General features: G+C 35.7%; 1 protein-coding gene across 3 annotated transcripts in view; it reads left to right on the forward strand.

The window, feature by feature from the left end:
* VPS13A (vacuolar protein sorting 13 homolog A) overlaps window positions 1-27853 on the forward strand; it is a 239033-nt gene that overhangs the window by 7344 nt on the left and 203836 nt on the right. For all 3 annotated transcript variants that reach the window (XM_017543278.2, XM_017543280.2, XM_017543281.2), the window contains exons 2-7: window positions 16387-16430; window positions 17520-17562; window positions 21461-21556; window positions 22139-22240; window positions 25592-25701; window positions 26772-26831. In XM_017543278.2, the coding sequence (XP_017398767.1) occupies window positions 16387-16430; window positions 17520-17562; window positions 21461-21556; window positions 22139-22240; window positions 25592-25701; window positions 26772-26831 (455 nt within the window). The remainder of the gene's footprint in view (window positions 1-16386; window positions 16431-17519; window positions 17563-21460; window positions 21557-22138; window positions 22241-25591; window positions 25702-26771; window positions 26832-27853) is intronic.

Below are 27853 nucleotides of genomic sequence, written 5' to 3' on the forward strand. Positions count from 1 at the left end.
AGCTAATTCGGGAGGCTGAGGCATGAGAATTGCTTGAACCCGGGAGGCAGAGGTTGCAGTGAGCTCAGATTGTGCCACTGCACTCCAGCCTGGGCAACAGAGCAAGACTCCATCTTGAAAAAATCAAAAGAAATGTTGGATTTCGTCAAATGTTTTTTCTGCATCTATTACTGTTATCACAGGATTTTTTTCTTCTTTAATCTGTTGGTATGATAGATTACATTAATTGATTTTTGAATGTTAAACTAGCCTTGCATACGTAGAATAAATCCCATTAGATCATGACGTATATATTTAGCCCTTAGTATCCTCAGATGATTGGGTCCAAAACCTATGAAGTTACCAAAGTCCACAACAGGGAGGGCATGGAAGCTCCCCACGACCTTACTTTGCTCTGTCCATCTCTTTATCTGTATCCTTTGTAATATCCTTTATGATAAATTGTTTAACATAAGTATTTCCCTGAGGTTTGTGAGCCATCCTAGCAAATTATCAAACCAAAGTAAATAAGTTGTGCTAACCCTTATTTATAGCTGGTTAGTCCGAAGCACAGATCACAGCCTGGGACTTGTGACTGGCATCTGAAGTGACAGGCAGTCTTAAGGGACTGAGCCCTTAACCTGTGGGATCTGATACTGTCTGTAGGTAGATAGTGTCATTATTTAATTGAATTATAGTTGGTGTCTGTTGGAGGATTGTTTAGGGTTTTGGCGGGGGGAACTTCACACATACGGTTACAGAAGGGTTCTGTGTTGAATATGAGTAGAGAGAAAAAGCTTTCATTTTCCTTTGACACTATCATATTTATAGCTGTTTGCTGTTTGTTGTACAAGTTTGCTTTTTAAATAGTCTTCCCTCTTCTTTTGCCTTCTCTGGTTTTAACCATATTTGATATGATTTAATTTTTTTCTCCTGTCTTAGCATACCAATTATATTTCTTAAAAAATCTATTTAAGTTGTTGTCTTCTGGTTTGCACTATTTACGTAAAACTAATCCAAATCCACATCCAAATAACATTATAGGTGGGGTATATTGGCTCACGTCTGTCATTCCAGCACAGTGGGAGGCTGAGGCTGGCAGATCACTTAAGGTTAGGAGTTCAAGACCTGCCTGGTCAACATGGTGAAACCCTGTCTGTACTAAAAATACAAAAAATTGGCTGGGTGTGGTGATATAAGCCTGTAGTCACAGCTGCTTGGGAAGCTGAGGTATGAGAATCGCTTGAACTGGGAGGCGGAGGTTGCAGTGAGCTGAGATCACGCCACTGTACTCCATCATGGACGACAGAGCAAAACTCCATCATTTGCATCTTGCAAAACTGAACCACTACACCCGTTAAGCAATGACTACCCATTCTACCCTCTTCCCAGACCCCAGTAACCATCATTCTACTTTTGATCTCTGTGAATTTGAATACTTGAAGTATAAGTGGAATTATACAGTATTTACCATTTGTGACTGGCTTCTTTTACTTTGCATAATGTCCTCAAGGTGCATCCATGTTGTAGCATGTGTCAGAATTTCAATAATTTTTCAGGCTAAATAATATCCCATTGTATGTGTATACCACATTTTGTTTTTCCATTCATGTGTTGATGAATAGTTGGGCAGCTTCCATCTTTTGGCTGTTGTGAATAATGATGTTATGAACATGGATACTTTTCTTTGAGCTTAAGTCTGTGCTGTCAGATTTTTGGGTTACATACCCAGAGGCGGAATTACTGGATGATATGGTAATTCTATTAATTTTTTTGAGGAACCATCATACTACTTTCCATAGTGGCTGCACTGTTTTACGTTCCCACCAACAGTGTGCAAGGGTTGTGATTTCTCCACATCCTCACCAACATTTATTTTCTCTTTTTTTGACAGTAGTTATCGTAAGAATGTCAGGTGCTGTCTCGTAGTTTTCATTTACATTTCTCTAATTATTAATGTTGAGCATCTTTTCATGGCTTATTGGCCATTTGTATATCTTAATTGGAGAAATACCTATTTAAGTCCTTTTTCCACCTTTTAATCAGGTTGTTTTTTGAGTTGTAAGAGTATATATGTATATATATATACACACACACATGTAGTCTGGATATTAGCTCCTTATCAGATACATGATTTGCAAATATTTCCCATTTTGTGTGTCACCTTTTCTTCCTTTTCTTTGCCTGTTAACTTTTATTTTAGGTTCATGGAGTACATGTGCAGATTTGTTAGTTGGGTAAATTGTGTGTCGCTGGGGTTTGATGTACAAATTATTTTGTTACCCGGGTAGAGAGCATAGTACCTGATAGATAGGTTTTGATCCTCACCCTCTCCACACCCTCTACCTCCAGCAGGCCTTGGTGGTGGTTGTTTCCTTCTTTGTGTCCATTTGTACTGGATATGGTTTGAATACATGTCCCCACCAAGTCCCATATTGAATTGTTATCCCCATTATTGGAGGTGGGGACTGGTGGGAGGCAAATGGGTCTTGGCAGGCGGGATCATTCATGGCTTGGTGCTATCCTTGGAGTAGTTCTTACAAGATCTGGTTAAGTGTGTGGCACCTCCCTCTGCATTCCCCCTCTTGCTCCTGCTCTGGACATGTGATGTTCTGACTTCCTTTTGCCTTCTGCCATGATTGAAAGCTTCCTGTGTCCTCCCCAGAAGCTGGGCAGATAGATGCTGGTGTCGTACAGCTTGCAGAACCATGAGCCAATTAAACCTCTTCTTTGTAAATTACCCAGTCTCAAGTATTTCTTTACAATAACACAACAATGGACGAACACAGTACTCAAGGTTTAACTCCCACTTGTAAGTGAGAACATGCAGTATTTTGTTTTTCTTTTCCTGTGATAACTCGCACACTAAAATGGCCTCCAGTGGCATCCATGTTGCTGCAAAGGCCATAACTTTGTTCCTTTTTATGGCTGTGTGGTAGTCTATGGTGAATATGTAGCACATTTTCTTTATCTAGTCCATTGTTGACAGACATCTATGTTGAGTCCATGTCTTTGCTGTTGTGAAGTAGTGCTGTGATGAACATACACATGAATATGTCTTAATGGCAGGAGAGTTTATAGTCCTTTGGGTATATACGCAGTAATGGGATTGCTGGTTCTAATGGTAGTTCTTCGTTCTTTGAGAAATCTCCAAACTGCATTCCAAAGTGGCTGAACTAATTTACATTCCCATCAGCAGTATATAAGTGTTTCCTTTTCTCTATAATCTCACCAGCATCTGTTATTTTTGACTTTTTAGTAATAGCCATTTTGACTGGTGTAGGATGGTATCTCATTGTGCTTTTCATTTGCATTCCTCTAGTGATTAGTGATGTTGAGTTTTTTTTTCATGTTTCTTGGTCACATGTATGTATTTCGAGAGGTGTCTGTTCTTGTCCATTGCCCATTTTTTAAATGGTTTTTTTTTTTTTTTTTTTTTTTTTTTTTTTTTTTTTTTTTTTTTTTTTTTTNAGATTCTGGATAATTAGAGCTTTCTCGGATATATGTGTAACTTGCAAATATTTTCTCCCATTCTGTAGGTCATCTCTTTACTCCGTGGACAGTTTCATTTGCTGTGCAAAAGCTCTTTAGTTTAATTAGGTCCCACTTGCGAATTTTTGTGGTTTTTGTTTTTATGTGTGTGGTTATTGTTGGAGTCTTCATCATTAAATCTTTGCAAGAGCTTATGTCCAGCATGGTAGTCCCTAAGTTTTCTTCTATGATTTTTATAGTTTTAGGTTTTACGTTGAAGTCTTTAATCTATCTAGAGTTGATATTTGTATATAATGAAAGGTAGGATTCAGTTTCAGTCTTCTGCATGTGGCTGGCCAGTTATCCCAGCACCATTTATTGAATAGGGAGTCCTTTCCCCATTGCACGTTATTGTTAGTTTTGTTAAAATCAGGTAGTTATAGATGTGTGGCTTTATTTCTGGGTTCTCTGACCTGTTCCACTGGTCTACATGTCTGTTTTTATACCACTGCCATGTTGTTTGGGTTACTGTAGCCTTGTAGTTTGAAGTCAGGTAGTGTGATGCCTCAGGCCTTGTTCTTTGTTCTTTCTGTTTAGGATTGCTTTGGCTATTCATGCTCTTTTTTGGGCCCTTAAGAATTTTAAAATAGTTTTTTTTCTAATTCTTTGAGAAATAACATTAGCAGTTCGATAGACATAGCTTTAAATCTGTAAATTGCTTTGGGCAGTATGGACATTTTAACAATTTTGATTCTTTCTGTCTATGAGCATGGAATTTTTTTCCATTTGTTTTTGTTGTCTGATTTCTTTGAGAAGTGTTTTGTAATTCTCATTGTAGAGATCTTTTACCTCCCTGGTTAGCTGTATTCCTAGGTGTTTTATTTTTTTGTGTGGCTATTGTGAATGGGATTGAATTCTTGATTTGGCTCTCAGCATGGATGTTATTGGTATATAGAAATACTACTGATTTTTGTACATTGATTTTGTATCCTGAAATTTGGCTGAAGTTATTAGTTCTAAAAACCTTTGGGCAGAGACCATGGAGTTTTCTAGGATAGAATCATATTGTCTGCAAACAGGGATGGTTTGACTTCCTCTCTTCTTGTTTGGATGGCTTTTCGTTCTTTCTCTTTCCTGATTGCTCTGGGCATCCTTGTGTTGTTCTGGTTCTCAAGGAGAATGCTTCCAGCTTTTGCCCATTCAGTGTGATGTTAGCTGTGGGTTTGTCATAGATGGTTCTTATTATTTCCAGGTATATTCCTTTGATGCTTAGTCTTTTGAGGGTTTTTAACATGAAGGGATGTTGAATTTTATCAAAAGTCTTTCCCGCATCTATCAAGATGATTATGTAGTTTTTATTTTTGGTTCTGTTTATGTAATGAATCAATTTGTATATGTTGAACCAACTTTGCATCCCAGGAATAAAGTCTGCTTGATCATGGTAGATGTGCTGCTGGATTTGGTTTACTATTTTATTGAAGATTTTTGCCTCTGTGTTAATCAGGGATATTGGCCTGAAGTTTCCTGGTGGTTTTTTTTTTTTTTTTTTTGAGACGGAGTCTTGCTCTGTCACCAGGCTGGAGTGCAGTGTCGCAGCCTCGGCTCACTCCAACCTCCGCCTCCTGGGTTCAAGCAATTCTTCTCCCTCAGCCTCCTGAGTAGCTGGGACCACAGATGTGTGCCACCACACCTGGCTAATTTTTGTATTTTTAGTAGAGACGGGGTTTCACCATGTTGACAGGATGGTATCAATGTCTTGACCTTGTGATCGGCTGCCTCGGCCTCCCAAAGTGCTGGGATTACAGGCGTGAGCCACCGTGCCCTGCTGTTTCCTGTTTTTGTTATGTCTCTGCCAGGTTTTGGTATCAGAATATGCTGGCCTCATAAAGTAAAATGAAGTAGAGAGGAGTGCCTCCTCGATTTTTTTGGAATAGTTTCAGTAGGATTGGTACCAGCTCTTCTTTATATGTCCAGTAGAATTTGATTATGAATTCATCTGGTCCAGGGCTTTTTCTGGTTGGTAGACTTTTTATATAATTTCAGGACTCGTTACTGTTCTGTTTAGGTATTTAATTTCTTCCTGGTTCAATCTTGGGAGGTTGTAAGTTTCCAGGAATTTATCCATTTCTTGTAGATTTTCTAGTTTGTGTGCATAGAGGTGTTCATTATAGCCTCTAAGGTATTTTTTTATTATTTTGTGGTCTTGTCTTTGCCATTTCTGATTGTGTGTATTTTGATTATTTTGGTATTTATTAGTCTAGTTTCTTTTTTAGTCTGGCTGGCAATCTATCTTATTCATTCTTTCAAGGAACTATCTTTTGTATGTTTTTTTGTTCAGTTCAACTCTGATTTTGGTTGTTTCTTTTCTGTGGCTGGCGGGATTGATTTGCTCATTTCTTCCTCTAGGCATGATGTTAGTTGTTAACTTTAAATCTTTCCACCATTTTGATGTGTGCATTTAGCACTATAAACTTTCTTCTTAATACGTATTAGCTGTGTCCCAGAGATTCTGATATCTTGTGTCTTTGTTTTCATTAGTTTCAATGAATTCCTTTTGTTTTTTTAGAATTAGACCTGACTGATTTCTTTGTATTTTTTGTAGAGACAGTGTTTTGCCATATTGGGCAGGCTGGTCTTGAACTCCTGGGCTCAAGTGATCCTCCCACCTAAGCCTCACAAAGTACTGGGATTACATGCAGGAGCCACCGTGCCTGGCCCCAAGAGATTCTTGATTTCATCGAAATTAAGATTTTGTTGTTTACCCAAAAGTCATTCGGGAGCAGTTTAATTTCCATGGAATTGTATGGTTTTGAGAGCTCTTCTTGGTATTGATGTCTATTTTTATTGTACTGTCATCTTGAGAATATGGTTGATATGATTGTGGGATTTTTAATTTGTTGAGAATTGCTTTATGGCCCAGCATGTGGTTGCCTTTAGATATGTGCCATATGCATATAAGAATAATGTATATTCTGGTTTTGTTTGGTGAGGTGTTCTATAGAAGTCTGTTAGTTAGATCCATTTGGTTACGTGTTGACTTTAGGTCTATCTAATAGTGTCAGTGGATTGTTGAAGTCTCTCACTATTATTTTGTGTGGTTTTGTAAGTCTTTATAGGTCTCTGAGCTTGTTTTATGAATCTGGGTTCTCCAGTATTGGGTATATCCATATTTAGGATAGTTAAGTCTTCTTGTTGAATTGAACCCTTTATCATTTTGTAATGCCCTTCTTTGTCCTTTTTGATTGTTGTTTGTTTGAAGTCTGTTTTGTCTAAAATAAATTGCCCATGGCTGCTCTTTTTTATTTTCTGTTGGCTTAATAGATCTTTCTCCATTCCTTTACTCTGAGGCTGTGGGTGGCATTGCATATGAAATGGGTCTCTTAAAGACAACATACAGTTGGTTCTTCCTTCTTTATCTGAATTGCCATTCTGTGTGTTCGAAGTGGGACATATAGCCTGTTTACATTCAAGATTAATATTGGTATATGCAGATTTCAGCGTGTCATCATGTTGTTAGCTGGTTGTCACGTACTCTTGATTGTAGAGTTGCTTTATAGTGTTAGTGGTCTATGTACTTAAGTGTGTTTCCGTGGTGGCTGGTAATGGTCTTTGATTTCTATGTTTAGCATTCCCTTAAGGACCTCTTTTAAGGCATGTTTGGTGGTAATGAGTTCCCTAAGCATTTCATTGTCTGGAAAGGATTTTATTTCTCCTTCACTTATGAAGCTTACTTTGGTTGAATATGAAATTCTTGGTTGGAATTTCTTTTCCTTAAGGTTGTTGAATTAGGCCCCAGTCTCTTCTGGCTTGTAGGGTTTCTGCTGAAAGATCTCATGTTAGCCTAATGGGGCTCCTGTTGTAGTAGAACTGCCCTTTCTCTCTAGCTGCCTTTAATATTTTTTTTTCACATTGACCTTAAAGAATCTGATGATTGTGTGTCTTGAGGATTGTCATCTTGTATAGTATGTTGCAGGGGTTCTATGAATTTCCTGAATTTGCATGTCAACCTCTCTAGCTAGGATGGGGAAATTTTTGTGGACTGTATCCTCAAATATGTTTTCCAAGTTGCTTGTTTTCTCTCCTTCTCTTTCAGGGACAACAAAGAATTGTAGGTTTGATCTCTTCATATAATCTTATGTTTTGGGAGATTTTTTTCCCATTAAAAAATTATTTTTCTTTTATTTTTGTCTGAGTTGATTAGAAGAACCAGTCTTCAAGCTCTTGAGATTCCTTCCTCAGCTTACTCTGTTCTGCTGTTAATACTTCCAATGATATTATTAAGTTCTTGTAGTAAGTTTTTTAGTTCTATTAGATCAGTTTGGTTGTTTCTTAAAACGACTATTTCATCTTTCAGCTCCTGACTCATTTTACTGGATTACTTAGATTCCTTGAATTGGGTTTCAACTTTCTTCTGCTAAATTTCAGTATCTTCTGAATTTTATGCCCATCATTTCAGCCATTTCAGTCTGGTTAAGAACCATTGCTAGGCTGGGTGCCGTGGCTCACACCTATAATCCCAGCACTTTGGGAGGCTGAGGTAGGCAGATGACTTGAGGTCAGGCATTCAAGACCAGCCTGGCCCACATGGTGAAACTCCATCTTTACTAAAAATAAAAATATTAGCTGGGTGTGGTGGTGGGCATCTGTAATTCCAGCTACCCAGGAAGCCAAGGCAGAAGAATTGCTTGGACCTGGAAGGTGGAAGTTGTAGTGAGCTGAGATTGTGCCCCTGCACTCCAGCCTGGGTGAAAGAGCAAGACTGTCTCCCCCCTCCCCCCCACCAAAAAAAAAAAACCATTGCTGGGGAGCTGGTGCAGTCCTTCTCACGTAAGAAAACACTCAGGCTTATAGAGTTGCTAGAGTTCTTGTCCTAGTTCATTCTCATCTTTGTGGGCTGACATTCCTTTTATCTCTCCAGTTGCTATCCGTTAGATGAGGCTTTTTGCTTTTATGTTCTTTGCTACCCGGAGGGTTTGACTGTGGTGTAAGTTGAGCTTAGTCGACTGGGATAGTTTCTTGATGATTTCCGGGTGCCAACGCTCAGTTCAGCACTCCTGGCTTGCATGGTATAACCCTGGGGTGTTAGGAGTAGGCACATGGATTTGTTCTCTGTCCTCTCGAGGTTAAGCATTTGCTGCACTGGAGGGACCAAGGTGTTTCCAGTCTGCTGGGCAACAACACTCTGATGGTGGGGCCAGCAAAAGTGCTTGGTTGGGGCGGTGGCAGTGCGGTGGTGAGGCCTGCACATGCACTGGTAAAGCTGTGGGGGGGAGGCTGTAGCTGACTGTGTCCTGGCAAAACAGTAGGGGGTAGCTGTGGGTGGGTGCATGCCCTTGGAGGCCTATATGCAAGTGCTCTGTGACAGTTAGCTGGGGCTTGCCAGCAAAGAAGCTATAAGTGGTGGCTGCTGGGAAGTGCCGCCCTTGGGCATCAGCGTACGTTGCAATTGGATATGGCCAGGCAGGGCCTGTGGAACAGGCTGGCAGATTGGGGTTGGTGGGGGTGCTCCAATCAGACAAGCCCTGCCCCCCTGGGCAAGGTAGCCCTGTTCTGTCTAGTTCCAATAGTCAACAAAGACCAAAGCTACCTAGAAGTGTGGTGAGCTTTGGGAGGTGGATATCCCTGGCCATGCTCCACTGCAGCCATTCCCACACCAGGCCCTCTGGGCTCCATGCAGACTGGAGCCCTGTTTCTGTCAACTTACCAAGGAGCTCTCCTTGCAACCTTAAATGTCTAAGGCGGTCGTGGAGCCTCCATCAGCTAGGATTCTAGATGCCCATGGCAGGAATAGGCTACTCCATGCCTGTTTAACTCATCCAGTCCCCAGGAGCACTTGGGGTTAGAATGAGTCATGGTGCTCAGGAACTCCCTGTGGGTTCCCAGCTTTCTCCTCCTTCAGCCCAGGATCTGCATCGTCCTGCTACCCACTCTCAGTGCCTTCCTTACAAAGATCTGCTCAGAGTGTGCTGGTCTTCTTGATTGCCTGGTCTCTTGGTGGAAGAAGCTCTTTCTGACTCTCTGTCTACTTGGCCACCCTGACTTCTCTGTGTTGTCTGTTCACTGTAGATAGTGTCATGTGAGGAATAAAAGTTTTAACATCTGATGAAGTCCAGTACACCTATTTTTTTTTTTCTTTTGTTGCCTGTGCTTTTGGTGACACATCCAAGAAATCATTGCAAAATGCAGTGTCATAGAACTTTCTTCCTATGCCTTATTTGAAGTTTATAGTTTTAGGGTTTATGTTTAGCTCTTGGATCCATTTTGAGTTAATTTTTGAATATAGTATAAGATAAGGTTCCAGTTTCATTCTTTTGCTTGTGGATATTGTGGATTTCAACTGCTGTTGAAAAGTTATTGAAAAGACAGTCCTTTCCAAATTGAATATCCTTGGCACCCTTGAAGACAATTGTTTGACTATATACGTGAGGTCTTGTTTTTGGGCTTTCTGTTCTGTACTACAGCTCTATGTGTCTGTACCACACTGTTTTTGATTAATGTGGCTTTTAGTAAGTTTGAAAATTAGAAAGTGTGAGACTTGTAATCTTCTTTCCTTTTTTCAATATTGTTTTGTTTTTTTAGGATTCCTTGAGATTTGATGTGGATTAAGTGTTGGATTTTTCTAGGATTCTGATATGGATTGCAAAGAATTTATGAATTGTTTAGGGTAGTATTGACATTTTAATAGTATTAAATCTCCCAATCTATGAACATGGGACGTCTTAACATTTATGTGTTTCTTTAATATCTTTCAGCAACATTTTATAGTCTTCATTGTATGCATCATTAGTCTCCTTGGTTAAGTTTACTCCTCAACACATTATTTGTGGTGCTGTTGTAAATAGAATTGTTTCATTTCTTTTTTGTATTGTTCCTTGTTCGTTTTTAGATACTGATTTTTTTGGTGTTGATTTTTATGTCAAGCACATTCCTTAATTCTAACAGTTTGGTGGAATATTTAGGTTTTTCTATATATAAAATCATGCCATCTGCAAACAGAGAAAATTTTACTTTTTCCCTTCCACTTTGGATGCCTTTTATTTATTTTCCTTGCCAAATTGCTGTGGATAGGTCTTCCGGTGATATGTTGAATAGAAGTGACAAATGTGGGCATCTTTATCTTGTTCCTGATCTTAGAGGAAAATATTGTAGTCTTTCACTATCAAGAATGTTAGCTGTGGGCTGTTTATACATGACATTTATTGTGTTGAGGTAGTTTCCTTTTATTTTTTTTGGGGGGGGGTGTTTTTCATCATGAAAATGCTCTGAATCTTTTCAAATCCTTTTCTGCATTAATTGAGATGATTGTCCCTTTTTCCTTCATTTTGTTGAAGTGATGTAATACATTGTTTTTTTTTTTTTTGTATGTTGAATCATTCTTTTTTGTTTGTTTGTTTTGAGATGGAGTCTCGTTTTGTCACCAGGTTGGAGTGCAATGGTGTGATCTTGGCTCACTGAGGCCTCCACCTCCTGGGTTTCAGCGATTCTCCTGTTTCAGCCTCTTTAGTAGCTGGGATTACAGGCACACACCACCACACTCAGCTAATTAATCATTCTTGTATTCTGGAAATAAATACTACTGGATTGTAGGATATAACCCAGTAGTATTTAAGATGCTTTTAAAGATGCTATTGAATTCTGTTTGCTAGTATTTTGTTGAGGATTTTTGCATGAATATTCATCAAGGATATTGGTCTGTAGTTTTCTTGTAGTGTCTTTGTCCGGCTTTGGTATCAGAATAATGCCAGCCTGATAGGATGAGTTTGGAAGTGTTCCCTCCTCTTCCATTTTTTTGGAAGAGTTTGAGGAGGACTGGTGTTAATTCATTTTTAAAAATGTTTGGTGGAATTCACCAGTAAAACCATTTGGTCCTAGGCTTTTTTTGTTATTTTTACGATTTTTTGGATGACTGATTGAGTTTACTTAATGGTTATAGGTATGTTCAGATATTCTGTTTTATCAAGACTCAGTCTCAGTATATTGTGTATTTCTAGGAATTCATTCATTTCTGTAGGTTATCCAGTTTTTTGTTCATAGTACTTTCATAAATTCTTTTTATTTCGTAAAATTGATAGTAATATCTCTTTCATTTCTGATTTTAGTTATTTGACTTTCCTCTCTCTGTGTCTCTTTTTTTCTTAGTCAACCTAGTTAAAGCCTTGCCAATTTTACTGATCTTTTTTGAAAACTAATGCTTGGTGGCCAGACACGGTGGCTCACCCCTGTAATTCCAGCACTTTGGGAGGCTGAGGTAGGTGGATCACCTGAGTTCGGATGTTTGAGATCGGCCTGGCCAACATGGCAAAACCCCATCTCTACTAAAAATACAAAAATTAGCTGAGCATGGTGGCAGGTGCCTGTAATCCCAGCTACTCAGGAGTCTGGGGCAGGAAAACCGCTTGAACCCAGGAAGTGGAGGTTGCAGTGAGCTGAGGTTGTGCCACTACACTCCAGCCTGGGTGACACAGCAAGACTCTGTCTCAAAAAAAAAGAAAAAGAAAACTAATACTGGTTTGTTTTCTTTATTTTCTTTTCCCATTATTTTTCATTTATCTTTAATCTTTATTATTTTCTACCTTCTGCTAGGTTTGGATTTTTTTTTTCACCCCTATTTCCTTATGGAATAAATTTAGGTTGTTAAGTTGGGATTTTTCTTCTTTTTAAATATAAGTATTTACAGCTTTGTGTTCCTTTCTAGCACTGCTTTTGCTGTGTCTTACTAATTATGATGGTACAGTCTGTTTTTATTTTCATCTCAAGATATTTTCTAATTTTTCTTGTGATCACTTTTTTGATCCATTTCTTAAGAGTGCTTAATTTTTATACATTTGTGCATTGTGCTTTTTTCCATCTGCTATTTATTTCCAGATTTATTATTTTGTTTCTGGAAAAGAACCTTGAATAATTTCAGTCTTTTATAATTTTACAGTTTTGTTTTCAATTGACATGTATTAATTGTACATATTTATTAGGTACAGGGTGATGTTTCAATACATGTATACACTGTATAAAAATCAAATTGATATTTAGAATATTCATCACCTTATACATTTATCATTTTTTTGTGGTGAGGACATTCAAAATCTTTCTTCTAGCTATGTTAAAACATGCAGTACAGTATGGTTAACAATAGTCACTCTAACTGTGCAATAGAACACCAGAACTTATTCTTCCCATCTTACTGTAACTTTGTACTCACTGACCAATCTTTACCTATTTCCCTTCTCGCCAGTATTCCCCAGTGTCTGGAAACTACTATTCTATACACTACTTCTATGATGTCAACTTTTAGATTTCACATGTGAGTGAGATCATGCAGGACTTGTCTTTCTGTGCCTGGCTTATTTCCCTTAGCATTATGTCCTCCAGGTGCATTATGTTGCTGCAAAGGACAAGATTTTATTTTATTTTTTAATAAGGAATAATATTTCTTTGTATATTTGTATATACCACATTTTCTTTACCAATGCATCTGTTGGTAGACACTTGATTGATTTTGTATCTTGGCTTTTGTGAAAAGTGCTGTGATAAACATAAAGTGCAGGTTTCTCTTCAACAAACTGATTTCATTTATTTTTTTCTCTTTTTTTCTTTTTTTTCTTTTTTTTTCCTTTTTTCTTTCATTTTTCTATTTTATTTTATTTTATTTTATTTTTTGGTGTCATGACTCAGGTATGAACCAAAACTGATTTCATTTCTTTGGGATATCTATACATTAGTGGGATTGATGGATCATATGGTAATTTTATTTTTAAATTTTTAAGGAACTTCCATACTGTGTCTTATAATGGATGTACTCATTTATATTCCCAACAGCAATGTGAAAGGGTTTCCCTTTCTCCACAGCCACAGTGGCATTTGTTATTTTTTGTCTTTTTGATGATAACCATTCTAATAGGTTGAGGTACTATCTTGTGGTTTTGATTTTTATTTACCTGATAATTAGTGATGTTGAGCATTTTCTCATATCTGTTGACCATTGTGTGTTTTCTTTTCTCTTTACAAAAATTTTGACACTTGTTTTGTGACCTCACATATATCCTGGAGAATGTCCCATGTGCACTTGAGAAAAATGTGTATTCTGCTCTTGTTGGGTGGGGTGTTCCGTATGTGTCTGTTGGTCCAATTGATCCAACTGATCAGTATGTTAATTAGGTCCAATATTTCCTTATTAATTTTCTGTGTGTTTGTTTTGTCCATTACTGCAAGTTGGGTATTGAAGCCTTCTACTATTAATGTAGTGCTATCTGTTTCTCTCCTCAATTCTGTCAGTGTTTGCTTCATAAGTTTTGGTGGTTTGATGTTTGGTGCTGACATGTTTATAATTGTTACATCTTTTTAGTGAAGTTTCAGATTTATGATTATATAATGCCCTTTATTTTTTTGTAACAGATTTTGATGTAAAGTTTATATGTCTAATATTGGTATAGGTTGAGTATACTTTATCTGAAATGCTTGGAATCAGAAGTGTTTGCGATTTTGAATTTGTTTTTTCAGATTTTAGAATACATGCATATCAAAATGAGATCTTGGAGACGAGACCCAAGTCTAACACAAAATTCATTTGTGTTTCAAGTATACCTCGTACACATAGCCTAAGATAATTTTATACAATATTTTAAATAATTTTCTGCATAAAACAAAGCTTGTGTGCATTCAATCATCAGAAAGGAAATTTGTCTCTATCTCAGCCACTCATTGAGGCAATCTATGGATTTTTGACATCATCATTATTCCTGACTCTGAACTTATATGTTACTGATAAGCAATCATTTTCTTACAATTATTTACACATAAGTTCTTAACAGTAAGAAATATAAGGTACTATTAATACAGTGAATATACAGCATGTTCAGTGTGAGTAAGCAGCACAGTAGCATCACCGGGAATGTCTATCTACTGTTACACAGCAGCAACAACAAACAGTGGCAGGCTTTCAGTTTCCACCTACAATGCTGTGTTTAGATTAAAAGGTAACTTTAGAATGTACTTAATTTTTTTTTTAAGTGAGAGGAAACATTAGAAGCAGTTGAGGGGCCAGGAATTGGATCCTCAAGGGATGAGGAGGCATTTTTCTAGATGGCTTTTTAAAATGTTTCCTCCAGAACCATCTGCCTCACTAACAGTGTTTTTTGTCTGAGAAGTCTCTATTTGATTTTATAAACTGTCATGATTTCTTGTTCTGTTATGAATATATGCTGCTCCAGTGCTTTAATAAGCCTATCACACATTTTCACCGTGTGGTCTATAGACACTTTTTCTGCATTGGTAACATCATAATCTTCATCTACATCATCCACTTGTGGTATCATGTCAGCACTCAAAAAGTTTCAGATTTTGGATCATTTCAAATTTGGAGTTTTGGATTAGTGATGCCCAGATTATATATTTGTCTCTGTTTTGGTTATTTTTGCATGGATTTTCTTTCCTCCCTCCCTCCCTCCCGTCGTCCTTCCCTCCCTCCCTCCCTCCCTTCTTTCCTTCCTTCCTCCCTTCCCTCCCCTCCCCTCCCCTCCCCTCCCCTCCCCTTCCCTCCTTCCCTTCCCTTCCCTCCCCTTCCCTTCTTTTTTGCTTTTAACTTATGTGCTTCCTTAGAGCCAAAGTGAGACTCTTGTAGACCACGTACCCTTGGATACTATTAATTTTATTGTTTATTTATTTACTTGTTTTGAGAGGGAGTACTACTGTATTGCCTAGGCTGGAGTGCAAAGGTGCAACGTCGTCTCACTGCAGCCTCTGTCTCCTGGGTTAAAGCAATTCTCCTGCCTCAGTCACCCAAGTAACTAGGATTACAGGCATGTGCCACCACAACTGGCTAATTTTGCACTTTTAGTAGAGATGGAGTTTTACCATTTTGGTCAGGCTGGCCTAAAACTCCTGACCTTCAGTGATCCACCCACCCTGGGCTCCCAAAGTGCTGGGATTACCGGCGTGAACCACTGCGCCCTGCCGGGATCCTGTTTATTTTAATCCATTCTGCTAATCTGTCTTTTTATTGGGGTGTTAAGCCATTATATTTGAAGTTGTTACAAATAGGCAAGGACTTTGTATTGCCATTTTGCTAATTACTTTCTATATGTCTTACAGCATTTCTTCTTTCTGTTTTACTTTTTACTGCCTTTCTTTTTGTTTAGTTAATTTTTTGTAACAACTTTGATTCCTTTTGGGTTTAATTAATAACATAATTGACATTAACCTCAACATAGCAATGAGGTCTGGCTGTGTTGCTCAGGCTGGACTTCTAGGCTCATGTGATCTTCCCACCTCAGCCTCCCCAGGTATGCTGAGACTACAGGTGCCTGCCATCATGCCTGGGTGACTTTTGTGTATATTCTAAAGATTTTTTAGTGTGCGTGGTTACCATGGGGATTACTTGTAACATCCTAATGTTATAGCAGAGTATTTTAAACTTTTGTTTTCCCATTTCCTGTATATTACAGCCTTAACAGTTGTCCTGTAGTTCTTGTACATTCTGTTCTATTATTTTTCTCATTTTCTTTTCTTTTTTTTATTTGAATTTGGGAAGTTTTTATTTAAATATCTTGGGGATCACTGATTTTTGCATTAAAGAATTTTTTCCCCAGCAGTTTATTGCAAGTATATTTAAATGTAGTTTACTTTTTGCATATTGATCTTGTGTCATGCTACTTTGTTAGATTCATATTGTTTGTATAATTCTGATTAAAATGTTTGTACATATTAACATTGAGCTACAATTGCAGAGGTCAGAAGTTACAATAAGTGAAGATTTGGTTAGGCATACAATCTTAGACTATGTATAAAAATGAAGGTGAGATAATGAGATCATCAGTAGATTATATTATCTGTTAGGTACATTATTTATATATTTTTCCTGAGTATCAGGAATGAAGCATACTTAGTAACTTTTTAAAATGAAAAATATTTGATTGTTTCAATTTTTTTTTAAATCTCTTTTAGGAGCTGTGGCCCTCAAGAATCTTCAAATTAAAGAAAATGCTTTGGTAGGTTTAGACTATGAAAAATTTGTAAAGTTATTGCATTTAATTATGTATACTTCTTCCTGATTCAGTTTGCCACCTTCAATTATTTAAATTTGAGAGCATTTTTTGTAGATAATTTTTGCAAAATGTAAATTTTGAAAACCTGGGAGATGGAGGTTGTAGTGAGCAGAGATCTTGCTTCTGCACTCCAGCTTGTGCAACAGAGTGAGACTGTCTCAAAACAAAACAAAACCAAACATACAAAAAATATGGATGTTTTTATTTTGATTTTTTAACTTGTTTTCTTTTTTTTTTTTTTAAAGACAGCCTCATGCTGTGTCACCCAGGCTGGAGTACAGTGTGTGATGATAGCTAACTGCAGTGTTCAGCTCCTAGGCTCAAGCCATTTTTCCCCTTTAGCCTCCTGAGTAGCTGAAAAGTTTTTAATTTGATAGAGACAGTTCATTTATTTTTTTAATTGCTTTTGCTTTTATTGTGGTATCCAAGAAGTCATTACCGAATCTAATGTCATGAAGATTTTCCCTTATGTTTTCTTCTAAGGGTTTCATAGTTTTAGCTCTTAGGTTTAGATCTTTGATCCATTTGAGTTTTTGTATATGGTATAGGATAAGGGTTCAGTTTCATGTTTTTGCAAGTGGATATCTAGTTTTCCTAGCACCATTTATTTAAAAGGCTGTTCTTTGATTAGGGAGAATGTTTTTGAAAGTATTTTTTACAAAATGCATATTTTGCAAAATAGAGTTTTAATGTCCCTAAAAGCACAAACTGACATTGTAATGGCCACTTCTTTTTCTTAAAATAATATAAAATCAGTAATGATTTGATATGAGTAGGTTTTGTGGTCATTTTTACTATAGACCTTTATCCCCAATTATTATAAAAAGAGCAGCTTCCCTGAATTTTATGGATTTGATAATAATATTGCAATTATATGTTTATACATTTAAGTAAATGTTGATGTAAGGAAAATGTATACATTTATTTTAAAAAATCCCTTGAAATAACTTTTGGAAGTAAAAAGTATTCATTTGTATTGTTAAACTCTGTATCTACTAATGTTTTGTGTATATATAAAATTTTTTTTTGTAGAGTCAACTGGATGTACCATTTAAAGTTAAAGTTGGTCATATAGGTAAGCCACATTTATTATTGGAATATCCTCCTTCTTGGACATGCAACCAGAATAATTTGCCTAATATTTCTATTATGTGATATTTTTCATGTTTCCGAGCATCAATTAAAAATGATCATGTGTTTTTGTCTCAGTAGAGCTTCGTTGTGTAGCTTAAAAATATTTTTCAATTCATATATCCCTTACCCAGTATTTAATAACCTAATAAATTACATATCTCATTAGGTGGTAAATTGAGTTAATTGAGAGCTAAAGGATCTTAACTATTTCAGTTTCTTAGGTTTCTGACTAGTTACCACTGCTATATTCTGATTAATGTTGGATACATTGAGTAAAGAATAGGTTCTGGATCATCCAGGCCCTGTGACTAGGGGCCAACTTAAAACCTAATTTCTGCTCTGCAAGTTTCTGTATGTTTTCAGAAAATACTGTGCTTTTTGTTGTTTGTTATGATTTTACCAGTGTTTATTGTTTATATCTTAAATATACTGGTTGAGCAGGAAATGATTGGAATTTGAAGTTTTAACATGTTAAATGAAAACTTGTGTGTCATGTTTCTTGTGTTACAGTTTTACTGGTTTAAATATTGTGCAAGATAATAGTGTCTTAATTTGGGACTTTGAGATGTTTTTGTTATATAGTTTTTACCGTATGAAATATAAATTGTTATTGAAGGTATACTGGTGTCACTTGGGGATCAAGGTATTCGAAAGCTGACATTAATTACGTGATAAAGGTCTTCATAATTGTGTGTAGTTACGGTTGGCGTTAGACAATATACCATAGAAAGTTTTCATTATTATATGTTACTGAGAGTATAAAATTCTAACCTCCCCAACCCCACCTTTTAAAGACATTTTAGCATGAGTTAGAGGGGGAGAATGTCACCCATTTTTTTAAATCCCCCTAACATTTTAGTTTTTTCAGATTTCGGATTATTTACATGTGTACATTTTAAATACTTGTAAGTTCATATATATTGAAAGATTTGTAATTATGCTATTTTTACAGTTTTATGTTTTATTTCATTAGTGTGTATAAAGGATTTCTTGTAATCTGAGTTGATTTGGTCTCATTTATTCTGTACCATAATAATCCAGTGAATGCATATTTGGATATTGTAGAATAATTTCATTTTTCAGTTGGTACAAGAATATTACAATACATATTTTTATGTAACTTTTAAACTTTTACCAAAGGTCATTGAATTTTACAGTGATGATTGTTGTATTTCAGTGTATTTAAATTTAACCTCAATTCAAGAACAATCAAAAAATATGTCAGGAAAGTAGATAGACTTATTTTCTTTAGAATCTGCCTGCCTTCTTTTTTCTTGCCTAACCTTGTTTAAAAATGATAGTAAGATAATTTTCAGTGATAAGATAGTAGAAAGTACACTGAACTAAACCTAAGATAATTTTGAGAGTCATTTAAGGTGTTGTATACCTCTGTCATAGCATCTGTCTTTTAAAAAAAATCACTGTTTTTTCCCCCCTTCTAGTAGACACTTGAGTTTCTTGAGAAGAAGTGGGTTTAATTGTTAACGTATCCTCACCACTTTAGGACATTACCTGGCATTTATAGTAGGGGCACAATTTGTTGTATGAAAGAAGTACATGTTTTCAAATGAATGGTACAGTAGTACAGTCAGTTTTACACGAATGTATTGTCCCCTTGCTATTATTGTGTATTGATCTTTCAAAGTTTTCCTCATTTAGAATGCAGAACTACATGTATATCAAATATAAATATACATGTACATATTGTAAAAGAAATTGTCTTTTATGGAAGGTTTTTGGAATTACATCTGTGCATTTTTTGGATTTTGCCAAATTTTCTACAAGGAGTCTACATTTTATAAGGGAAGGAAAAAAAAGGTTTGTTTGTTTGTTTTTTGAGACAGCACTCTCTCTGTCGCCCAGACTGGAGTGTAGTAGTGCAGTCTCGGCTCACTGCAACCAATGCCTTCCTGGTTCAAGTAGTCCTCCCACCTCAGCCTACCAAGTAACTGGGACTACAGGTGTATACCACCATGCCTGGCTAATTTTTGTATTTTTTGTAGAGACAGGGTTTTACCATGTTGCCCAGGCTGATCTTGAACTCCTGGACTCAAGTGATACTCCTACCACAGCCTCTCAAAGTGCTGGGTTACAGATGTGAGCCACTGCTCCTCGTCAAGTTTGTTTTTTTTTAAAAAAAAAAGATTTGGCTGTGAAAATGGCACACTGTTAATATGTGTTTATTATTTATACAGTTTTGTCATTGCTCTTTGTCCTTCTGTTCATTTGCTTTTTTTTGGAGTATTACTGTGTATATTTAAGCAGTCTGTTGGTACATTTATAAATAAATTGTGTCAAATTTGTTACAGTTTTTTCCTAATCTGTTTATTTCATTTTGCTTATATTTTTGGTCTCTACAGAAATTTGAAATGATCACCATGTTCTCTGATTTAAAAACGTAGAAAGTTATTCCCCTTTTAGAAATCAGATAGTGTAGAGGCTGGGAAGGGTGGCTGACACCTGTAATCCCGGTACTTTGGAAGGCAAAGGCAAGAGATTTGCATGAGGCCAGGAATTTGAGACCAGCCTGGGCAACATAGTGAGACCGTATCTCTACAAAAAATATAAAAAAGAAATTAGATAGTTCATTTTTCTCTGAAGTGATATTGTATGATGAAATCTTTTTCTCAGTTTGAAGTTTTCTAAACATGGAGTTTATAAAATATGAGATGGATCTAAGTAGATTTAAAAAAAATTTCCCAATTACTAACCAGTTTTAGCAACATAGTGTATTTAATAATGACAACTGTTTATAAATCTAGAAACTCATACCATTTAGACAATTTTAAAATATTTTAAAACTCTCTATTATAAAAACATTCTCAATATACAAAACTAGAGTGAGTAGTATAAGAAGCCCCATACATAATGTTTTTGTAGTTCAAGAACCCTTATGCATAAAAAAAAAAAAAACTTTGCTATTTGATTGTCTGAGGGTATTTTCATTAGTTTGCATAATTTTCAAATATTACCCAAGATGTTTTATTATTGTATGTATAATTTTTCATATATAGTTTATATGTATGATTATTGCCACGTGTGTATGTATATCAATTCCTGTACATATATACATATGTATGTAACACACATACACATAATGAAAAATATACATACACACACTTATTTAAAGTGTATAATTTATTTTTCTTTGGTGGGGAGGTACAGGTCTCACTGTATCACCCAGGCTGGAGTGCAGTGATATGATCATGGTTTAATGTAGCCCCAACTTCCTGGGCTCAAGATCCTCCCACCTCAGCCTCCCAAGTAACTGGGACTACAGGCACATGATGTCATGCCTGCCTAATTTTTGTAGTTTTTATTTCCCATGTTGCCCAGGCTGGTCTTGAACTCCTGGGTTCAAGTGACCTACCTGCCTTATCTTCCCAGAGTGCTAGGATTCCTGGTGTGAGCCACCACACCTGGTCTAATTTACCATCTTGAGGTATTAAAAAAATACATACGGAGGTTTAAAGTAAGAATTGGGGAAATTCAAAGTTATGAGAATATGGATTATTGGTTAAAGGAAGAAAAATATTGGTTTGTTTATGGTATAGAGAACTATAGAAACTTGTAAATATTTAGAATATAATCTGGGTTTTCCAAAAATACTGTTATAAATACAATAATTTCAAATCATGACAACAAACACGTGTTGTTTTTGGCTGTAAAATAGTTTTCAGTAAAGTGATGAAGCTCTTAAGGACAAAAAGGCCACTTTGTTATCTCTTCTAATGCTTGACAGAAAATAGACTAATCATAGATGTAGGTTGAATGAATAATATTTTTGTCCTTTTTTTTTTTTTTTTTTTTTTTTNTTTTTTTTCCCCAAAAAAATGTAGGTAATCTTAAACTTACAATTCCATGGAAAAACCTTTATACTCTACCTGTTGAAGCTGTATTGGAAGAAATTTATTTACTCATAGTGCCTTCTTCTAGTAAGTTAAATTTAAAAAATTATAATTTAAGTTACTCTTTTTTATGGATGGAAAAATCTTTATATTAAAAAATACTTTTGGGTAATTTTTTGAGATTTTAATATTTAAATTTGATGTTTGTTAATTCAAATTAAATTGGTTTTTATTCTACATTTTTGGAGACTTTGAATTAATGATTATCGTTTGTTTGTTTACTTTTGAGGCAGAGTCTGGAACTGTCACCCGGGCAGGTGTGCAGTGGCATGATCTCAGCTCACTGTAACATCTGCCTCCTGGGTTCAAGTGATCACTCTTGCCTCAGCCTTCTGAGTAGTTGGGATTACAGGTGCCCGCCACTATACCCAGTTAATTTTTTGTATTTTTAGTAGAGATGGGGTTCCACCATATTGGGCAGGCTGGTCCTGAACTGCTGACCTCATGATTCACCCATCTCGCCCTCCCAAAGTGCTGGGATTACAGGTGTGAACCACCTCACCCAGCAAACCACTGCGCCCAGCCAATTGATGATTATTTTAAAGGATTTTTTTGGAATGACTATATTTCAATTTAAGGTGATTATGATTATTTTTAATCTTCCTGTAGGAATAAAATATGATCCTTTAAAAGAAGAAAAACAACTCATGGAAGCAAAGCAACATGAACTGAAAAGAATAGAAGAAGCAAAACAAAAAGTAGTTGATCAAGGTAAAGAAAACAGTAAATAACAATGGTAATAAGAAAAGTGGAAAAGACCTGAATATTTATCATAATTGAATATTTATTTTTCCCTGGAGATGCTGAGATTATTTGACAAATATGGAAGAATCTCACTGCATGGGGAATTTTAATGTGATTTGTGTGCTTTGTTTTGTGTATGGAAATTTTGCTATCTGGAGCCTTATCTTAAGGCAAAAATATGTCTAGCTTATTTTTATTATTTAGTTTACATCATATGTATGTATACACACACACGTACTCGTTAAGGTCAGTTTTTAATGATAACAATAATTTTATCAAGTGTATTTTCTTCACTTTCTAGCCTTTGCTTTTCTATTCTTCTTATATCAGTCCTTCACCCTTTTGGAGATGCTTAGTTTCTTGATATATTTCTATTTGCCTCTATCTGTTTATTTACCCTCTGACTTCACATATTTTCCAATTCAACTTAGACCATATGTTCCATTACTGCAACACCTTTTCCATTATTGAAAGTGGTGTCCTGCAGAAATCTAATTGCTTTCACCTGTTCACTGATCCTTATTGCCAGCTACTTTTTATACTCTCACCTAGTGGGTCCTTCACCTTGGCATGTAGATACACTGTAGCCTCTTCTTTATCTTGAAACATGAAGTTATCTTCCTAACCTGGTCATCTGTTTATCTTCTTCTCCTCTGTCATTCACTTAATAGCTAACCGTCTTAAAAAAATGTTTACTGACTTTACTGTCTCTGAAATGCATTGATTTTCTTGTAATAAAAAATCAGCTTAACTAATAAATATTTTGCTTGTTGGCAAACATTAATAGAGATTTAACATGTAATTCTTGGCAATATCTCTTGTAATTCTGTTTTTTTCTCTGTAACAGTTACTTTATATGATGTGTAGTCATTTATCCTTACCTCCAGTCCTCTTTCCTAAGTCTCCTAGGCTTTTTCTTTTTAAAAATTATTTTTATTTTATCAAGAGAATACATATACATAGCTTTAAAAGCTAAGCAGTATTATAGGGCCCATATTAAAAAATGTTCCTGACCCAGGCCTGCTCCCGTATTGCTATATATGATGCTCACACCTCTGTTTCTTGATTTATTTAGATATTATATATATAAACATGTTATATACAACATATAACATATATAACCACATGTGTGTTATATATAACATTTTTATAACATAATTAATAACATTACATATTTTAAACTTGTGTTTTATTGGCATATATATGACATATAATATATACAGTATATCTAATATATATATACACACACACACACATCCTTTATGATATACTATGAAGATTGACCCTGTCTTTTCATCCTCTCTGTACAGTTATATCATATTTTTGGTTAAATCAGAATTTATTTTGTATAGTATCATGGCTATATATAAATGTTTTAATTATACATAAATAAGTGAAAGTGGCTTTGGGTATGACTGTTTATTATGTAGGCTTTTACTTAACATCCTTGTTTTGGTATTGGGCTCTCCCTATTCTTCCATGTACAGAATTTGGATCCTGTTAGGGCCATTTTCTCTAGAATAAACTCTTGTGTTCTTAGTAGGGTGAGAAAGGGATGTTACTTGGATATTGGGCTGGGAGAAGGAGGGGACCTAACTTAACTGCTCATTATACAGGTTTAAATCAGTTCTTGTGTGATCTTAGTCTCTCTCCATATTCCTTCTTTGTTATTTTTTTGTTTGGTGGGGTTTCCAGTTTCTGAATCTTCCCGGGGTTCTATGACTTGTTTTTTTGTTTGTTTGTTTTAAATATTGTTGTTTATTTTAAACTCATCTTGTGTTTCATTTTGTTACCTTACAAGACACAGGCATTGGTATGCTTTCATGTAAAAAAAATTGATAGGTGGTTTTATTTAGGATTGGTGCTTTATTGACAGAGGAATATGAGAAAAAAGAGTAAAGGAATTTAAGGTATTGGTAAAATATTATATCATGGAATCTAAGCTGCATAAGGAAGTCAGGAGGAAGCTGTTGGGTAGGGAAAGAAAGATTTAACATTTAATTGAATGACTAAATGAAATTATAAAAGAAAAGGATTTTATTAGGTAGTGGTGAGATTCAGAGATTGAAATATGATCCTCTGTAAGAGCTTGTATTCTATTGTCTACTTAATTCTATAATCTCTTTCTATGTATATATATTTATTTAACTGGTATATTTGAGGTACATATGATTAATATCTTCAACTTTCCTTTATCTAACGCCTCCTGGGCTAGCTGAATTAGAGAGTAGTAGGCAATTAGGGGAAAAGATAGATTTATACATATATAATTTCTATACAGGACTAGAGATATGAAAAGAGGAGTGGAAGTAGAAATAAAAAGGAATATAGCTTTCATTGGCATTTTTAAAGGGGAAAAAAGGATAATAACTGGTTATCAAAGGCATATTTCAAAAAAATTAGGAACCTCAATTCTTTATTCTTTCTTTATTATCATTATTTTATTATTATTTTTTTTTTTTGAGATTAAGTCTCACTCTGTTGCCCAGGCTGGAATGCAGTAGTGTGATCTTGGCTCACTGCAACCTCCACCTCCCAGATTCAAACAATTCTCCTGCCTCAGCCTCCCAAGTAGCTGGGAATACAGGTGTGCACTACTGTGCCTGGCTAATTTTTATATTTTTAATAGAGACGGGGTTTCACCATACTGGCCAGGCTCGTCTCGAACTCCTGACCTCAAATGATCTGAGAGGCCGCCTTGGCCTCTCAGAGTGCTGAAATTACAGTTGTGAGCCAATTCTTTAATCTTTTTATTTCTCTAAAAAGTAATGGAACTTGAGATAGTTAATACTGTTTTCTGAAAATGAAATAGATGAACTTGTTTCATCCTTGTTAGAAAGGAGAGAGGAAGAAGATCTTATTATTTCCTATTTTGTATTTACTAGGGGAGGAGGATATTCAACTATTTTACACATCTATACACAGGCAACTTAATGGTGGTATCACTAATTTGAAGGGAGATTTCTGCTTTGCTGCTGTTAGTAGATTTTGTAATTTACGTCTATTATAATTCTTACCTAAAAATCTTTTTTTTTGTTTGTGTCTTTTTGTACTCAGGCATAGCTTAACAGAAATTATAAAATTCAACGCCAGCAAATTCTAAATGGTCTGCTTTAGCCTCATGGAACAAGAAACTATTTTTTGAAAAATGTTTAGTTGCTTTTTAAAGACTTTTGAAAAGCAGGCTATTAGTGTTATGTTTACAAATATGTATATGTATATTTCAGCAAAGCTACATAAGTATGTTACTTCAATATGTGGATATTTATACAGTATATTTTTCATTCAAGTTAAAAAAAGGAATATTTGTAATTGTAGAACAACATCTGCCGGAAAAACAGGACACTTTTGCAGAAAAATTAGTTACACAGATCATAAAAAATCTTCAAGTGAAAATTTCCAGTATCCATATTCGTTATGAAGATGATGTAAGTATTTTAATATGTGATATTTGTTTTTCTATTTGTATGAAAGTTATTTTACTGTTTATAGACACCTACTTTTTAATGGCCAACCTGTTAAATGCCAAGAGGATACACAGACCTAAACATGACGTGATCTTTCTTTTCTATAATTATAGTTGTAATTTGGAGTCCTTAGTGTTGAGTGCTTGATTTTACACTTTCCCAAAATGTTCAAATGTTAGATCATGAAGGAAATGCCTTGGTAGTTACGAATTTAGCAGTTATGTATTTTTAAAATACTTTACAGTATGATATAGTTACCTCCTGGATAGAGTACTGGTCTAGGAGTTAGTGGAGTTAGTCTTAAATAATTCCTTGATCTTGAATAGGTAATTTGTTTTCTCTTAACCACGTAATTATTTGTTTTATAATCCTATTTTGTTAGTCTTTTCTAATAAACATTTTTTGTAAAGTGGAAAATGTGTAATTTCTGTGTAACATGAATACGTTAATAATTAGTATTCTAATTTATTTTAGGAAAAATATAGGAATAAAAGTTTTTCTGGAAAGTAATAAAATGTTTTTGAATATTTGAAATAAGTTGCTTTCCAGAAATTAACATCTTCTTTCCTTCCCTCCCTCCCTCCTTCCTCTTTCCTTCTCCCCTCCCCTCCCCTCCCCTCTTCTCCCCTCTTCTCCTCCTCCTCCTCCTCATTTCTCCTCCCCCTCCCTTCCCCATTGCCTCACTCATTTGCCAGGCTGGAGTGCAGTTGCCTGATCCTGGCTCACTGCAACCTTGACTTCCCTGGCTTAAGTGATCCTCCCACCTCACCTTCACCCACCCACCTTGCAGTAGCTGGGACTACAGGTACACCCCACCAGGCCTGGCTAGTTTTCTTACTTTTTTTTGTAGAGGCAGGGTCTCATTATGTTACCCAAGCTGGTCTTCAGGGCTCAAGCAGTCCTCCTGCCTTGGCCTTCCAAAGTGCTGGGATTACAGGCAGGAGTCACTGCACCTGGACAGCCTTTTCTATAAAGTGAATTTCGTCTAACTACTAAAAACCTGAGTAAATTTTACTTTCTTTCCCCTTTAGATCACAAATCAAGGCAAACCGCTGTCATTTGGTATTTCCCTTCAGAATCTCAGCATGCAGGTATTTTGTTTGTAAGAGAATCTTAACCATATTTAATTGTGCAACGTAGTTAATTAATCTACTGCTATTTGTATATTCCGGCATCAGAAATAGGTGTCTGTGTAGAATGGGCGCAGAAAGGGTCTTGATTGGATTGGAATCGAGGGTATATAGATTCACATTTCAAAAAATTGTTGAAAATCAAATTCAGAAATATGAGGTCCTGTTATTGGTAATTATGATGTTAGATACTTTTGCATACTTTAAAAAAAAATCCATTTCCAAATTTGTAATGAGTTAGTACAAAATAAAAGTAATAAATGTTCATATCTGAAACTTTCATAAGTCTTGAAAAACATAAACCGTCAGTTCTTTTCAATACCATTATTGTAGCATACTGTTTTCCTGTTTAATTTTTGAAATTGAGGAATTTAAAAAATATAAGAGCACATAGAGAATTTTGAAACATATGCTCACCTCTGGAATGGATGGCTGTTAAGAGCCTATTAAAATGGCCTATTTGCTTCGTCCTAAATATTTCTATAGGAATAAGCTGTTACGGATAAAGTTTGAATCCCTTTTGTTTTCTACTTCTACCTTCCCCTCCTTCCCCAGAGATTAATACCTAAGTTTTAAAAACTTTTATGTAGTACATCTATTAAAAATGTAAGATTTTAAAAGTTTACACACGTTTTACGTGACTTTTTTATAAGTTCCCTTTTGCACTTTCCGGTGTTTTTGACATTTATCTGTGTTTCCACATGTAATAAAATTCATTCAGTTTAACCACTGTATCATATTTCATTACATGGTTTTATTTGTTATATTTATTGGGTTTTGTGTATGATTTCTTTTTTATTTTATCATTATTTTTTAATTGGGCACCCTCCCAAGCCAGAGCAGGCTCAGAGAGACTCCAGAGTTTCTTTTTGCAGTGTGGCTTCACTGCAAGGAAAAAAGAAAAAAGCCCTTCAAAAAGTTATTCAAGGCCGGGCGCGGTGGCTCAAGCCTGTTATCCCAGCACTTTGGGAGGCCGAGGCAGG

The sequence above is a fragment of the Cebus imitator genome, unplaced genomic scaffold (assembly GCF_001604975.1).
Source record: "Cebus imitator isolate Cc_AM_T3 unplaced genomic scaffold, Cebus_imitator-1.0 Scaffold150, whole genome shotgun sequence".
NCBI lineage: Eukaryota > Metazoa > Chordata > Mammalia > Primates > Cebidae > Cebus > Cebus imitator.